The sequence below is a fragment of the Leptinotarsa decemlineata genome, unplaced genomic scaffold (genome assembly GCF_025532065.1).
Source record: "Leptinotarsa decemlineata unplaced genomic scaffold, Ldec_3_MD MMD2_tig00001064_RagTag_RagTag, whole genome shotgun sequence".
Lineage (NCBI taxonomy): Eukaryota > Metazoa > Arthropoda > Insecta > Coleoptera > Chrysomelidae > Leptinotarsa > Leptinotarsa decemlineata.
In genome coordinates this window covers 176,216-190,369 of record NW_027412558.1, presented here as the reverse complement: position 1 = coordinate 190,369, position 14,154 = coordinate 176,216, and the positions used below count along the sequence as shown (strand labels likewise).

Here is a 14,154-nt window from a genome sequence, read left to right as displayed (position 1 = left end):
ATAAGCTACAGAGTAGCTACAATATTTCTGTAATTTACTGTAGATAGAATCCAAATGATATCAGTTGATTTGAAGACTCCTTTCAATAATTTCAATTGAATTCCTATAAAAATCGAAAGTCAAACCATGTCCTTACCTCCACAAACACAAGATTTCCATCTCGGCAATACTACTACTATATTACTGAATTATAAAATAGCAACAGTTCGTCATAGTACCAAATGTTATATTATTCAAGATATCAACAAATTTTCCTTCATCTGATAGATATTCAATGTGTGAAGACTTCATTGAGGTTCAACTATGTCATTCAAAGAGAATTATCTCCTGCGCTGCTCAAAACAAAATCCCTACCTGGAACCGTACTGACTCCCATGCCAGCTCCTGTACGGATCATAATCCTCGATGATACTGGGTTCCTTCTCGATGATCTCCGTCCTGGCGCAGGCGCAAGTCATAGCTGAACACAGGAAGATGTTGATGATGAGCATGAGCAGGAAGAGAATCCCCAGCGCTACGCACAGCCACAGCAGCCAGGAGGGACGTGCTCCCGTCTCATCGCAGAGCTCCTGGATTCGAGGAGCGTCGGTCGGCTCCACGACGAAGACGCTGGTAGCGGCCATGAGGATGCCTTCATCGTTGTTCAGGGCCCGCGATTGGAGCAGGTCCCCAGAGCAGGAGGGGATCAAGCAGCTGCCTTTGCAGAGGCCCACGTCACACTAGAACACGGATATGTTTCTTAAATTATATTCTTTGAAGATATTTAGTGCCTATAAATCTAAGCTCACCACTAAGATTAAGGTAATAGCTGCAAATATTTGTTCAGGGTAATATTCTGGAAATCTCTTCTCGCGGAAAAAGTGTAGCTTATGCCAGACGGAAATACGTAGACTTAGAAATCTACGTATTTATGGACGAAATATGCTTGAATTGAAATATGTGAAGTTAACAAATGGGATGATATTTAGAAACAAACATTATTTGTCTTCGAATCAAAATTCATTAGGAAAATGGCTCACTTGAACAGGAGGCTTGGATTGAAGAAACGAACACAAAGTCGGAGAAAGTTATCAACATGGTTTCGAGTCAATATTTCGATGGGAATCAACTTGATCTATTGAAAAAGTGTTTGAAATTTGTTTTGAGTCCCTCGAGCAAAGTCTTAGAACATGTGATCAGTGTTGAAAGTGCAATTCAGTACTTACCTGAGGGTTTGTTCGGAAGGCTTGCAAAAAACAAATTTTTAAATTTCATTTTGAATAAATCTTTGACATTTCTTATAGTTTAATCCAACAGAGAGAGTTTGGGAAAGCTGAATCAGATTCACAAGGTTCAATCATTATTGGAACGCAGTATCTTTATATGCTTTTTTGATAACATAATTTGTTTTGTTTTAATTTCAATTCATACCTCTCTTAATTTATTTTTGAAGTTGAATGCCTTGTTTTATTTTTTATATAACTTTATTCTTCGTTTCATTGTTTGCTTCCTTCTCATCGAAGGGTTCCATACTCATTATTATATCATTATTATTGCGAGGATTATTGAAAAATTCAATAAGTAAAACCCTTCTTTATAAAAAGAGTACGAACATTTTCTCTTTGATGAAAATTGTTACCAGTGGAAATGAACTCCATAGTAGTGGAGGCATATTTATCTCACTTCATATACCGAAAAGTGGATGACTAATCATCAGGGTTCGAAACCCTGATGACTAATCAGATTTAAGAACCCATCTCAATAATTGTGTATCATATATTCAACATCAAACCCATAACTCAACCTGTCATAAGAACTGTGGTGGAATATAAAAACACACCTGGAGAAGCTATTGTTTAACGAAACATCTGTTGCGTTTTTGTAAAACTGTTTGGTGAAGATCTCATGATGAAGTATTTCTTGAATCTGTTATGAGAGTGTGGTGCGTTTATTATTTTTCTCACCTGAAAATGAACTTCGGAACTTTCAGGAAATCTGAACATTGATTTCAGAGGTGCATTTGCGATTCCATTTTTCTCGTCATAGGTGAACGGTCCTAGGATATTTTTGTCTACTGGGCAGCCCCTCTCATCAATGAGTGGGACACTATCATTGAGCTTGTTGAAGGCAAAACAGTTTTTAACCCTGAAATGAAGAAAAATTGCAATGTTCGTTCATTCACATCAAATAAGTTATAACATAAACAACTGAGAACAATTCAAAAAAAATGTCTAAGGCAACTGAGGTTTCTCAAGAAATATCACTTATTATTCAGTTCCATTCAAAATCATATCATTCGGAATTGAAATTGAGACTTTTATCAGTAAATGAAAAGGTTGAAATTTTCGAAACTTTTTTGAAGATATTTCAGAGAATATGATAAGTCCACCTCTACTCAATACCTGGTAAAGTATTCCGCATATTGTTCCAATCAAAAAGATTATATTTTTCTGAAACATTTCAAATTAATCAGATAACAAGTAGAGTTTCACACATATCTAGTCAGCAAAATTGAATTTATGAATCTTTTCAGCAACACAGAACTTATCTTATTCGACGTTTGGAATGTTTTTCATCGAAAAGTTTGTTTATCTGTTGAAGTCACGATCAGATAATTGCAAAATTCTGAAAACTTCAGAAACTGGATTGATTCATTTATAAATTTTACTATACAAAGCAACACAAAGTGACAACATTCAATGGTAATTTTGACCTTGAGACTATTGAGTGACTCAAACATTTTTTTATATGTTACACATTCATCATTGGCTTTTTATTGCTTACAACTACATTAAAATGTACTTCAGTGTACTAGTGTTTCTGGAAGTCTTCATTGATAGATTGTGTGTATGTTTCTGGTACGTGCACCACGGAAACTGATTTCCTACGTCATATTTGAGTTGGTGACATAATTGACAACTTCCTTTCGTCGATTTCCATCAAATGTACCAAATAATAAAATCAACGTCCATTCATTAAAACAGTTTTTTTAAAATCATCAATTTTAGTCAACACTCTGAATGCATTTTTGAGATTCTTCCAAACCTCAATTGATTTTCATATGAGCCATTCCTCAGCTGAATGACTATATAATCTTTAGAGGAGAGGAGCTCACATAGAAAAATAAAAATTTGAAGAACAGAATGGTATGATTTATTGAAAAAAACATTTTGGCTTTCTATTTCTCCATCTTTATACAAAAATGTGAAAGTTTGTCTCCCGATGACGCCATTTCACGTTGTGAGAAGTGTTGCAGTTCTCGTGTATAGAAGAAGGAATGGATTCAAATCATGCTGCTGTTTAGAAAACGGATTTCACTGAGTATATTTTGGTTTCAACACAATTCCAAAAGCTACACTCAATATTACGAATCCTAAAAATCCGATCATTCAGGCTTGACTTTTGATAACATCATGACTGTTCGCAACCATACCAGTGATACTTCAACATACCCCTCGTATATTTCACTTAATACCAATGCAATACCAACTATATGAAAAACTAAAAACTATAAGGTAAAGGGTGACCATGAAAGATTGTCGTGTTCAGTTGAGTATGACCAAAGTAGTTGTTCCAACACACCCAATACTCGTTTGTAGCTTTCCTCCTACAGTATATATGAAATTCTTGATGTTCATTAATATTCCATTCTGCCGTGAGTTTGTTATATAAGAATATGGTCGACGATTTTTATGGGTTCACTTTATGTCGACTGCGTATGTTTGCCAGAGGAAACAAGATGATGCAGAAATGAGTTCAACTTTCTGGGAAATTGTTCCAGCAGTAACTATTCGAAGCAATTTTTTCAATAAATATACCAAAATTTTGCCGGCTTACTGATTTGAACCCTCTGGATTCATTTGTGGCGATGTTTCAAAAACGAAATTTATTCTACTAAATTTCCAACAGTGGGGATTATTCGTGAGAAAAATGAGACTATATTAAGGGGAATTCAAGGAAATATTTTTCGAATTGTTACATTTTTATTAAAACAACGATAAAAATAAATTAAAAAACAACAATAAAAATTAATTGGCGCTCCGGGCCGACTTCATTGATTCCAGTGGCGCATTTGCTTTTTCAGCTACAGGAAAACCCGGAAAAACCTGCAGTACCACATCATCTGAAGATCTTGATCTAACAATGTCCTCTCTCTTATGAAACAAAATGTAGGGTGTCTCCAGAGGCTCCAATAAATTCAATGCATCGCCAGAACACTTCGTGACACGACTATCGTCAAACTTAAACCAGTCCGTTTCTTCTTTGACCAAGGCGTAATAATGACCAAATTCAACGCCAGAACCACAGTGAAGGAAATGAAAATAAAACCAAAACAAAAAATGAAATGACATTGATGCAGTATTGAAATTTTTCAGAAAAAAAATATATTGGGAAGCCTTCCACTTTGCTAGCATCACCTTTAGAGAAATTTTAAATCGAGTAAAATACCCTAGATTTTTTTAAACTGGATGATTTTTCACTATAACAATTTTGAAATTTTTTAAATTGTGGCAGGTGAAAAAGAACCCAAAAATTGTCGAATTCCATTCAATACATTTCAGTATGTGATATCGAAATATCTTTGGTCCTCTAATTGTCATAGTTTGAACGTTTGCAGTACATAAAGACAATGAACATGAATCAAACTGAAAATTTTACCAAAAAATGGCGAAGAAAAGTCTAATTCAGTCTCCTTCCATTTTTTGTAAAGTAATAACTATGTATTTCCACCAAACTATTGTCACTAACCAAAGGAATCGATATAATAAAAATATTGTGTTTGTGAACTTGAAACTTTTTTATACAAAAAACATCAAATAGAACAACCAAAAATAACCATTTTATATAAATAATTCTACACACGTTTTCCACAGATATTCAAAATCAAAACACGCCTATAACAAAAAGAGAAAATGCCCAATAAATCCGTTCGGGTCTAGTTGGTTTCATTTATTTTATTTCAATCAATTTTCTTGTGCATACATAGTCCTTGGAATTAATTCAAAGAATTGGAACTGGGAACTCAGCAAGACTAGAATAAGTCACGTAATTTTTGAATTTTATTGAATGTGATGCCAAACGACAAATTGTGGACAATTGCATCATGTATCAGCAGACCTATATAGCCCAGGTACTGCATACTAACAGCATTAGTTGCTTGATTCTACCGATCACATCAACATGAACTCTCTGGTAAGACATATAATCTTCAAGATAATTCTGTACAACTAGTTTTTCCATTATGGTGCAATAAAAACCATTTTTACCAAAAATTCTCTCTGTTTTTGAACCCAAACTCATTTTTTTTAGGTTGCTTTCACGTTCATTGTCCTCATCGCCTCTACCGCTGCCTCAGGCATCGGCCTAGGACTTGGCGCAGTAGGTCTGATCAACCCCTTGGCCTTGAGCCCCATCGGTCCTTCCGGAATAGTCACCGGAGCCGGTGCTGCAGGACCTTCCGGAGTTGTTACCGGAGCCGGAGCTGCCGGACCAGCCGGAATCGTCACCGGAGCTGGAGCTGTAGGACCAACCGGACCTAACGGAGTTGGAATTGCATTGGCACCCGCTTTGGGATTGGGACGCGTAGGACTTGGAATTGGTGGATTAGGACTTGGAGTTGGTGGATTGGGACTTGGACTCGGTGGTGTGGGAATTCACGGAAGATAGACTTTCGATTATTGATTTTTTTTGTTAGACTGGAAAAATGAATGATTTTTGATAGACTGGAAATATAGAATTTTTTTACAATACTTTATTCTTTTATTTGGTGAATGTTCGGGAAAATAAAATATATATTTTCTCGTGGTGATGAAAAAATAGAAAATCGACAAGGAAAATATGCAAGTCATTCAATTCGAATGGAAATATCAACAGAGTCCTGACATTATTAACTATTTACACGATTAGTAGGGATGAGGATGAATTTGTTCATAGAAAAAGTATATATTTCTTGTCGACGTTTCGAAATTTTTCAATTCATCATCAGGGCTTCACAAAGAAAAATTTTGCTTGCCTCTGGCTTCTATACAAGCGAAACAAAATTTTAAACTATTTCACATTTGGGGGTCGAGATTTATCATAAATGTTGAAGTATTTCCTTTATTTAAAAAATACCCATAATTTTGGGTGTCTTGGTGTTTGAGTAATTTTCTCAAACACACCACTGTTGCTGGAGAATGGATATAGGCTGAATCTCCAATATTATTTCTTTAAAATAGATACATTGTATCACAATGATTACCAATAATTTGAATAATTTTGCTATTCCTGCGGAAATATTATGAGATTTGATTCAATTCAACCCACTGCTATATCATGAAAGTAGAAACTTGATGTAATATAAAATTCCGGATCCCAGTTTGATTCATTGTAAAAATAGGAAATTGAAATAGTCATTTTACTGTTAATAATCTATTATCAGTATTGTTGTAAATATATTTTTGACTGTAGAATGTATAATTCTAGTTAATGGACAAACATTGTAATGCACTTCTCTAATATCTTATTATCAGTAGTGCAATTTTCGATATTCATCTACCGAATCATCATACAAAGATGGTTTTATTTTTCTGTTTATTTCAAAAGTTAATTAGTAGTCCATTGCAACTTAATTTTTGTAATATATATTGTAATATAGAAATTCGCTGAGATTTAAATTGAAAGAGCATGTTTTTAGGAGATTGGAAAAGGAAGTTTTCGGCTTTCTACTACTCCATCTTGATACAGAAAAAAGTGAGAATCTTCCAAAGAAAGGAAGGAAGCAATATTAATAATACATAGATGTGTAGATCATGCAAAGAAGTAGCTTTCAGACAAAAACTGGAAGGAAAAAACCCTCTCGAAATATCTGCTTTCAAATAAATATGAATTACACGGGAGAAAAAATAGTTTCCAAACAACTCACATGGAACACTGTCATCCTCAATTGCGGACATCTGATGTTTTGGAATGAGACACATGTCTTATTGCCTCTTCAGCATCACCCAGCATCACGAAATGGAGCATTCAACTTGTTCAAAAAATTACGACTCTTCATGTCTGGAATGAGTTAAATCTACTCGTGCCATCGATTTGATTCAATCCCAGCCATAGTACTCTTGTTTGAATTGAAAGGGGTTTACGTTCAGAAGAGATCAATTTTTAGGAAAAAAAGATTTTGGCTTTCTCCACCCCTATATTTATACATTAAGATGTTTCTCATCAATAATAATTTTGAGTGAATTTTCCAGAACTCTCTTTTGACGAAGAATCTGTGTTATGGCTTTCTCTAAAAATATTCCAGTTGAATTTTGGTTTTACACAAAGTCGAGTCTTACAAAATATACTGTTCGATTTGAACTATAAAATAAAAGCGCTTCAGAGAGGAAGGAAACTTGTTTAGTTCCTTTTCTTCTTCAGAGTAGAGCTTACTTATCGAACCCATTTTACAATTGAACTCCGTAGAATTGATGAGAGTAAATTGAAATTTTGGTCTATTTCATTATACAATATAACTAAAACTTCAATAGTACTGTCATTAAGAAAACTATACTAAAATGGTTTTCAGTATCAATTCCACTGAAAATGTCATACTGTCTCCCTTACTTTTGGTGATTACAATTTCAACTTCAAATTCCAAAATCATTCAGAGACGCACTTCTATTTTCAGTTTTCCAAAAACAACCTGAAATAATCAAGATATTTTCTGTGATTATTCCAGTTTTTTCATCTATTTCTCTAAATTCGCCTGAATTCCGTTCTATATCAATTGAAATTGTTATGATGTTACGAAATCGTTCAAGATCCCCTATTTACATTTTTCAAAATGATGAAAATGTCTCCCTTCAGTATCTTCTAATTTGCACGAGGAATCAGTTAATGTTTTATGAATAGGAAATATTTGACTTAAAGTAATATGTTGGTTCCAATTTATTGTTGAAGTAGAAAGTTTTAATGTCTATTTTAGGTTGAAGGTGAAAATTCAGACTATCTTCATATTGCCTATCGTATTATCTTCAATTTGCCTATCCACGTCTCATTATATGTCATACATGTCACTAGAACAAATAAAATGCATTATTTTGTGCATAGGAAATTTCGCCTTGAACACGATTTGATTTATTGAAGTGAGTTGCATACCAACCTAGGCCGGCAAAAATTCTAGGGTAAGTCACGGACTGTTTCATTTTCATACGAATATGATAGAAAACGATACTTTACTAACAATTGCATCAGCTAATCTGAGATCTATATATACCAGGATCAACATATGTACAGCATCAGTTACTTGATAAATCAAATCATATCAACATGAACTCCTTGGTAAGTTACCACAATAATCTGACTATTCCTTGATGATGCGTCAAGGTTTCTTGATATTTTCTTCAGTAAAATTGTTCTGAAAGATCATAAATGTCAAAAATTTCAGAAAAACTCCTTTCAGAGAAAAGTTTGTTTCCATAAACTTTGCCAAAATTATTCTTTCTACTACATCCCAAATTTTAAAAATGTAACAGTTGAATTTTTATCCGTCAAGGTTGCTTTTGCCTTCGTTGCCCTCATCGCCTCCACCGCTGCCTCAGGCATCGGCCTAGGCCTTGGCGCAGTAGGTCTGATCAACCCCTTGGCCTTGAGCCCCGTAGGACCTTCTGGAGTAGTTACTGGAGCCGGTGCTGCAGGACCTTCCGGAGTTGTTACCGGAGCCGGAGCTGCAGGACCAGCCGGAATCGTTACTGGAGCTGGAGCTGTAGGCCCCACCGGACCTAACGGAGTTGGAATTGCGTTGGCCCCAGCTTTGAGATTGGGTTTGGGACACGGTGCCGGTTTGGGACTTGGACTCGGTGGACTTGGGCTCGGGCTCGGTGGTTTGGGACTCCACGGAAGATAGACTTTGAAATGTTAATTTGATTATGAATAGGCTGCAAATATATTATTTTTAATGATGATCAGTTCTTTAAATTACTTTTTGATGAATGTGCTATACTGAACGTTTTGTAGAAATCGACCCATTAGGATTTCAATTGACATATGAATATATTCAAATGAACTCATTATGTCACAAGATCTGTTCTTGGTTCTCATATTCCATACGACCTCAAACAACAGAGTCATCATGAAGATGGGGTACAAATCTAGGTTCACAATTATTTTAAACCTTGGAACCTACTTGGGATAAGAAGTTCTACAAATTCACTGATCGATCAGAAATCTCTGTGTATACAGAAGTTTCAACAGACCTGTATAACAGAAATGGTTCTGTTATTGAAGTGAATTGATGATGATGTGAATTGATGAAAATGTCGATGAAAACATACTGAACTGGGATAAAAAAATATTTTTAATGATTATACTTCGGCCAATAATATTGCTCTGCTTTTGAAAGAAAACTTGGACTTGGCGTACACAACAAATAATGTCAATTTAAGAAATTTACTGAAAATCATGAAAACAAAACTTCAGTATAAGATAGATGAGGAGTATGCAATTCTACTTTTGGTTCTTGCCTAAAGCTATATATTGTCCAAACGAGGAAAACCTTCTCCCAAAGAATAAAAGAGCATAGAGTTGAATGTCAAGACAAATTCCACATTTTCAAACCATTTTTTGGTAAAGGGGCTTGAGCTCGATCACAATTATGATGATTTACATTTAGAAGGTAGAGGTTTGAAACCTAAACTCATAACTCCATATTTGTTTCAGGAAAGTAGTCAATCTGAAATTTTTACTTCCATTGATATAAATCTAAAAATGTCTATATGAATTCCTAAATCCTCAATCTCAAACTTGAAGAAAAGTTTATAGAAAATTACATAATATTGAACACAACATGAAAATTGCAAAAATAAAATTGATGTAAATAATTAAAAGCAAATTTTGCTTTAAACTACGGAAAAAATTCTGGAAATAAATTTATGTTCCAACTTTGACAAAAAAGTTTCCGCGATCAAGTTCCTCTTTCATATAAATAAAGATATACAGAGTCAGCTCGTGTTAGGAATCACACGTTAAAAGATAGGACCTTAGCTCGCACAAGTTTTGACTTCTGAGGGTTTCGACTTCAGATTTTTAACAGATTTTGAACAGTTGTTCATTGTTGATTATAGTCTGTTATCGTATCGTTTTAGGACATTACCATGCTGTGTAATATTCAGCAAAAAACCGAATTGAATCTTCAGCGTAGTACTTTTACGTTTGACTCGAATAGATTCTGAATATTCTCAGTTTTTTTTGGTATTTTTACGTTTTTCAGTACCTAAATATGTTTGTTCATCTGTTATCAATAATGGAATGATTAAAAACTTCCCCCTCTTCCATTTCGGGGCCACGCGAAGTCAGATATCTCCGTTGAACTTAATGTACAAAACTAGCTTCGTCAGTTTATTTATTCAATATCAAATCAGATTCCATTATGCTTATTAGAAGCGCGAAAAACTATTTCGAACGAGGAAGATGTATACAGCTCAGAAACTTTCAAAGTTTTATAAAGCTCAAGTCTTTGGAATATCGCTCAAAAATATGGAGCTCCTTCTCTAAGCATATCCTGAGGTTATTAAATACAATTGAGGAAAAAAGCATCAGCTTGATTGGAGATCCCCACATCAGAAGTAACCCTGATATTCTGGAACATCCCAGAAAGATTGGGATCCATCTTCTTTGTATAGATACTTCCAGGGGAAGTGTTCGGTCTTGGGTATCTTCGTGAAAAAATAATGGCCAAATATTCTTCGTTATTAGAACGGTCTTATGAACAGTAAAAACAATCAGAGCCCAAGCAACGTATATTTCAACAGGAAAGTTATTCTGATATTTCTCCGTGTTGAAAAGTTTTCAAAACTACGAACTGCGGAACATTTTTTCCAAATTCTTGATTTGCTCCCCTCGAATGTGAAATTTTCATTTTTAATCTGAATTCTCACAAGACGCATCCATGTTAGATAACTGATCATTTTCCAGTTGAGAAAATTATTCACATTGAAAGATATTCTTCAAAGATTTAATATTGAGATACCACTTGCTATCTTAATGTTTTCACGTCATGTTTTTGACCATCCTGTACATCCAGGTGAACTTTTGGTGGTGCTAGAGCATTCGTGGAAGGTAGGCCGTTTCACAAACTGAATTGATTGATTGTTGAAGTAATTGAGTTGAGTTTGAAAGAGTTTTTGAACACTCCTTTGAAGGAACCCTTCCAGGTGTTCGTACAGACAGAAAAAAAGAACTCACTCCATTTCCACAATTATAAAAGACCCATTTCAGGTAATGTGCGTAGTCATTGAATGAAAATGGAAGACTAGAGCAAAACTAAATACAAAGATCGCATTTGAAAAGTCGGCGTAACGACTAATAATGCAACCAAGGTTGAACGTCGGAAGACCCATAAATACCACAAATAGTGCGAAATACCACAACAACAGCTAACGCCCATTCCTTTCACCAAAGCGGATATGCGACAGATCTACATATAATACATTTCAAATAGTTATTACAGAGGTTTTCAAGGGTGTAGCATTATTCAGAAAAAATCCTGATACGACCGTTCGTAATGGTTCAATAATTATCAACATATCTCAGAGAAACCGTTATAAAAGCTGCATTTTTTAAAATGGTCATTCCGCTGTGTAATCAAGGTCGTTTACCCACACTTCGAGACCTATATATACCGGAAAAACTGTAACAACTTTATCAGTTTACTCCTGTGACTTGAATCAACAATCATCATCATGAACTCCATGGTAAGTATCTGAACATTTCAATTGAGGTGGTTTTCACTGACCAAACTTTTGGTTTACTAATACCCGATTCTTTCAGCCAATACACATATTATTTCAATTATTTTCATTTCACCTCCTTCTCAATAATGTAAATTCAATCCAATTAATATCTCAGTGACACCAAATATTCAGTTTCAACCAGAATTTGTGTCATTTGTTGGACAAGCCTGGCTCTGGAAATGTGATGGCGTCTTCATAGGAAAAGATGTCACCTCCTTTTCCTAACAGAATGCATTAACATCCATCACTCCTTCTAGGTTGCTTTTGCTTTCTTGGCCGTCGTCGCCACAGCATCCGCTTCCCACATCGGTCTTGGACTCGGTGGATGGGGAGGACTCGGTCTGGGACATGGCGCTGGAGTCATCAGCCCCTGGGCTTTGAGCCCTGTTGGACCATCTGGGGTAGTCACTGGAGCAGGTGCTGCAGGACCTTCTGGAGTAGTTACCGGAGCAGGAGCAGCTGGACCAGCCGGAATCGTCACTGGAGCCGGAGCTGTAGGACCCACCGGACCTAACGGACATGGTGCCATCGGTTTGGGATTGGGACTTGGAGGTCTCGGTTTGGGACACGCTGGTTTGGGACATGGATGGGGTCTTCATGGTTAGACGCTCTTGATAGGATACCTCTTTTGTATATTTTAAACTGATGAAAAGACCGATAATAAATAACTGTACATAACCTTACTTTCTTTCAATAAAGGATTGGCATATCGCCCCTAAAGGCTGCAAAACTCCGGATATTATTTTGAAGTGAAGTAAAAGGAAATGAGTTGTTTGTTCAATACAAGATATATCATACATAGTTTCGTAAGTAAGTGATTGATTCAGCTGTATTGCCGAATGCACAAATAAATTTTATTGTGAACGTACGACAGGGTCAAGACGATATTAGCAGTTGAAAATAGAGTTAGAAATAAATAGTTCAGAGATGGCTGAACCAACTGAAAAAATTTTCTATTTCAATACATACATTGATAGATATAAAAATTGATTGAAACAATGTTTGAATTTCGATAATGCTTGAAACATTATTGAAACATTGAATTATAAATTTTTATGAACTTTTATCGCAGGATCGTATGAACTATATATATCAAAAGGGCTCCACGAAGTTTAAAATTCATAGGCCAATTGTTTATACCTTTTAGCCCATTTTATTTATGCCAACGGAGATTGGGAAAAAATTTCTTAGTTAACAATTGAATAACTTTTTGAAAAATGGTGATGAAACTTTTTTTCTAAGGGACTCGATTCATTCAAGTGTTAAGAAGATACTAGATTTTTTTCAAATTTTTAAAATGACATTTTATGTTATAAAAAATTTATTTCTTTTGATAAACTCTCTTTAGCGGCACCGCGCTCATGCCGTAACAGCCGCGCGGAACCCTATTTTCAACGTCAAATTAAAATTATAAATAATGAAGATAGAGTTTCGGGAGTCCAGACTTTTTTATCGGAAATTTCCTCCTCTTTAACGAGCTTTTTTCAAAATTGCTTAAAAATTGATATTTTTTGAGTTATTGACGAAAAACTAAAAACCATTTTTTTGACTCTTATGTTGTTAATAACAATTGCAATTTTTCACCTGCACCAAAATCCTTCAAAAACATTTTTCTAGAGATGATTCTGAATCGAATTTTTTATTTTCAGGGCCTTTATCTCTATTTTTGTACTTGTTGATTAGACTAATGAGGCGCTGAGACAACAGAAAGTCTAGGAGGTTCATTATTAACCTCCCAATGAACAGCGAAAGTGTCTTTTTCATTGGAAGCAAGATATTATACTCATTAGAATGTGATGTTGCGAGTTTCAGATACTCACTTAAATATATATCAATAAATTAAGTTTCTATAGTTTCTGCAACTAATCTTCTTCCATAATTGTTAGAGGGAGGTAAAATAAAGGGCATGACTAATTGACAGTATATTTGAAAGATCGGAAACAAGTGAATTTCCAATACCTTCCACAATAGTAGTACCCCAAGGTTTCATTCGGAGATCTGACCATGAAACAGGTTCAGACACAATGAAATCTTCCGTTTTTAAATGTTTCATTTCTATTGAATCTTTTTGAAATTTGAGTAGGCATCGTCTAAATCTGCACCGGCATGTCTAGGTTTATCTCCTGTGAAGGCAGATGAAAAACGTAAGTATATGTACTGACCTGAATCCGTATGTGCCATCCGGCCTTGATAGTTCAGTTCGAAGTGTATAAGGACGATGGATAACTGCTTCCGTGATCTTCCTGTTGTCGTCAAGGAGCCGAAGAGAAACCAGAGACGTTTCGTTCCTCGCGTTCCTGAAGCCTGCTTTACCACAAGTAATGACGTAGAATTTGTCGTCTGCCAGCTCGAGAGTGCGGTGTATTCGGACTGCTATGGGCACAGAACGTTCTTCTGTTTTCTGAAAAGAATATGATTATGTTGG

At 35.3% G+C, this 14,154-nt stretch overlaps 4 protein-coding genes across 4 annotated transcripts in view; 3 read left to right on the top strand and 1 right to left on the bottom strand.

Moving 5' to 3' along the window:
- The window catches only part of LOC111517227 (uncharacterized), a 48,477-nt gene that overhangs the window by 6,968 nt on the left and 27,355 nt on the right, over positions 1–14,154 (bottom strand). The window contains exons 3-5 of the mRNA XM_074175476.1: positions 13,892–14,130; positions 1,944–2,124; positions 355–719 (exon numbers count right to left, since the gene is read on the bottom strand). Coding sequence (XP_074031577.1) covers positions 355–719; positions 1,944–2,124; positions 13,892–14,130 — 785 coding nt within the window. The remainder of the gene's footprint in view (positions 1–354; positions 720–1,943; positions 2,125–13,891; positions 14,131–14,154) is intronic.
- Positions 5,045–5,729, top strand: LOC141482447 (uncharacterized). Its single transcript, XM_074175772.1, has 2 exons — positions 5,045–5,172; positions 5,290–5,729. The coding sequence occupies exons 1-2, from the start codon at positions 5,161–5,163 to the stop codon at positions 5,644–5,646; spliced, it is 369 nt and encodes a 122-aa protein (XP_074031873.1). The 5' UTR covers positions 5,045–5,160; the 3' UTR covers positions 5,647–5,729.
- LOC111517251 (uncharacterized) lies at positions 8,152–8,901 on the top strand. The gene is made up of 2 exons (XM_023173332.2): positions 8,152–8,280; positions 8,495–8,901. The coding sequence occupies exons 1-2, from the start codon at positions 8,269–8,271 to the stop codon at positions 8,843–8,845; spliced, it is 363 nt and encodes a 120-aa protein (XP_023029100.2). The 5' UTR covers positions 8,152–8,268; the 3' UTR covers positions 8,846–8,901.
- LOC111517250 (uncharacterized) lies at positions 11,533–12,407 on the top strand. The gene is made up of 2 exons (XM_023173331.2): positions 11,533–11,690; positions 11,987–12,407. Exons 1-2 carry the CDS (start codon positions 11,679–11,681, stop codon positions 12,332–12,334), a joined length of 360 nt encoding a protein of 119 aa, XP_023029099.2. The 5' UTR covers positions 11,533–11,678; the 3' UTR covers positions 12,335–12,407.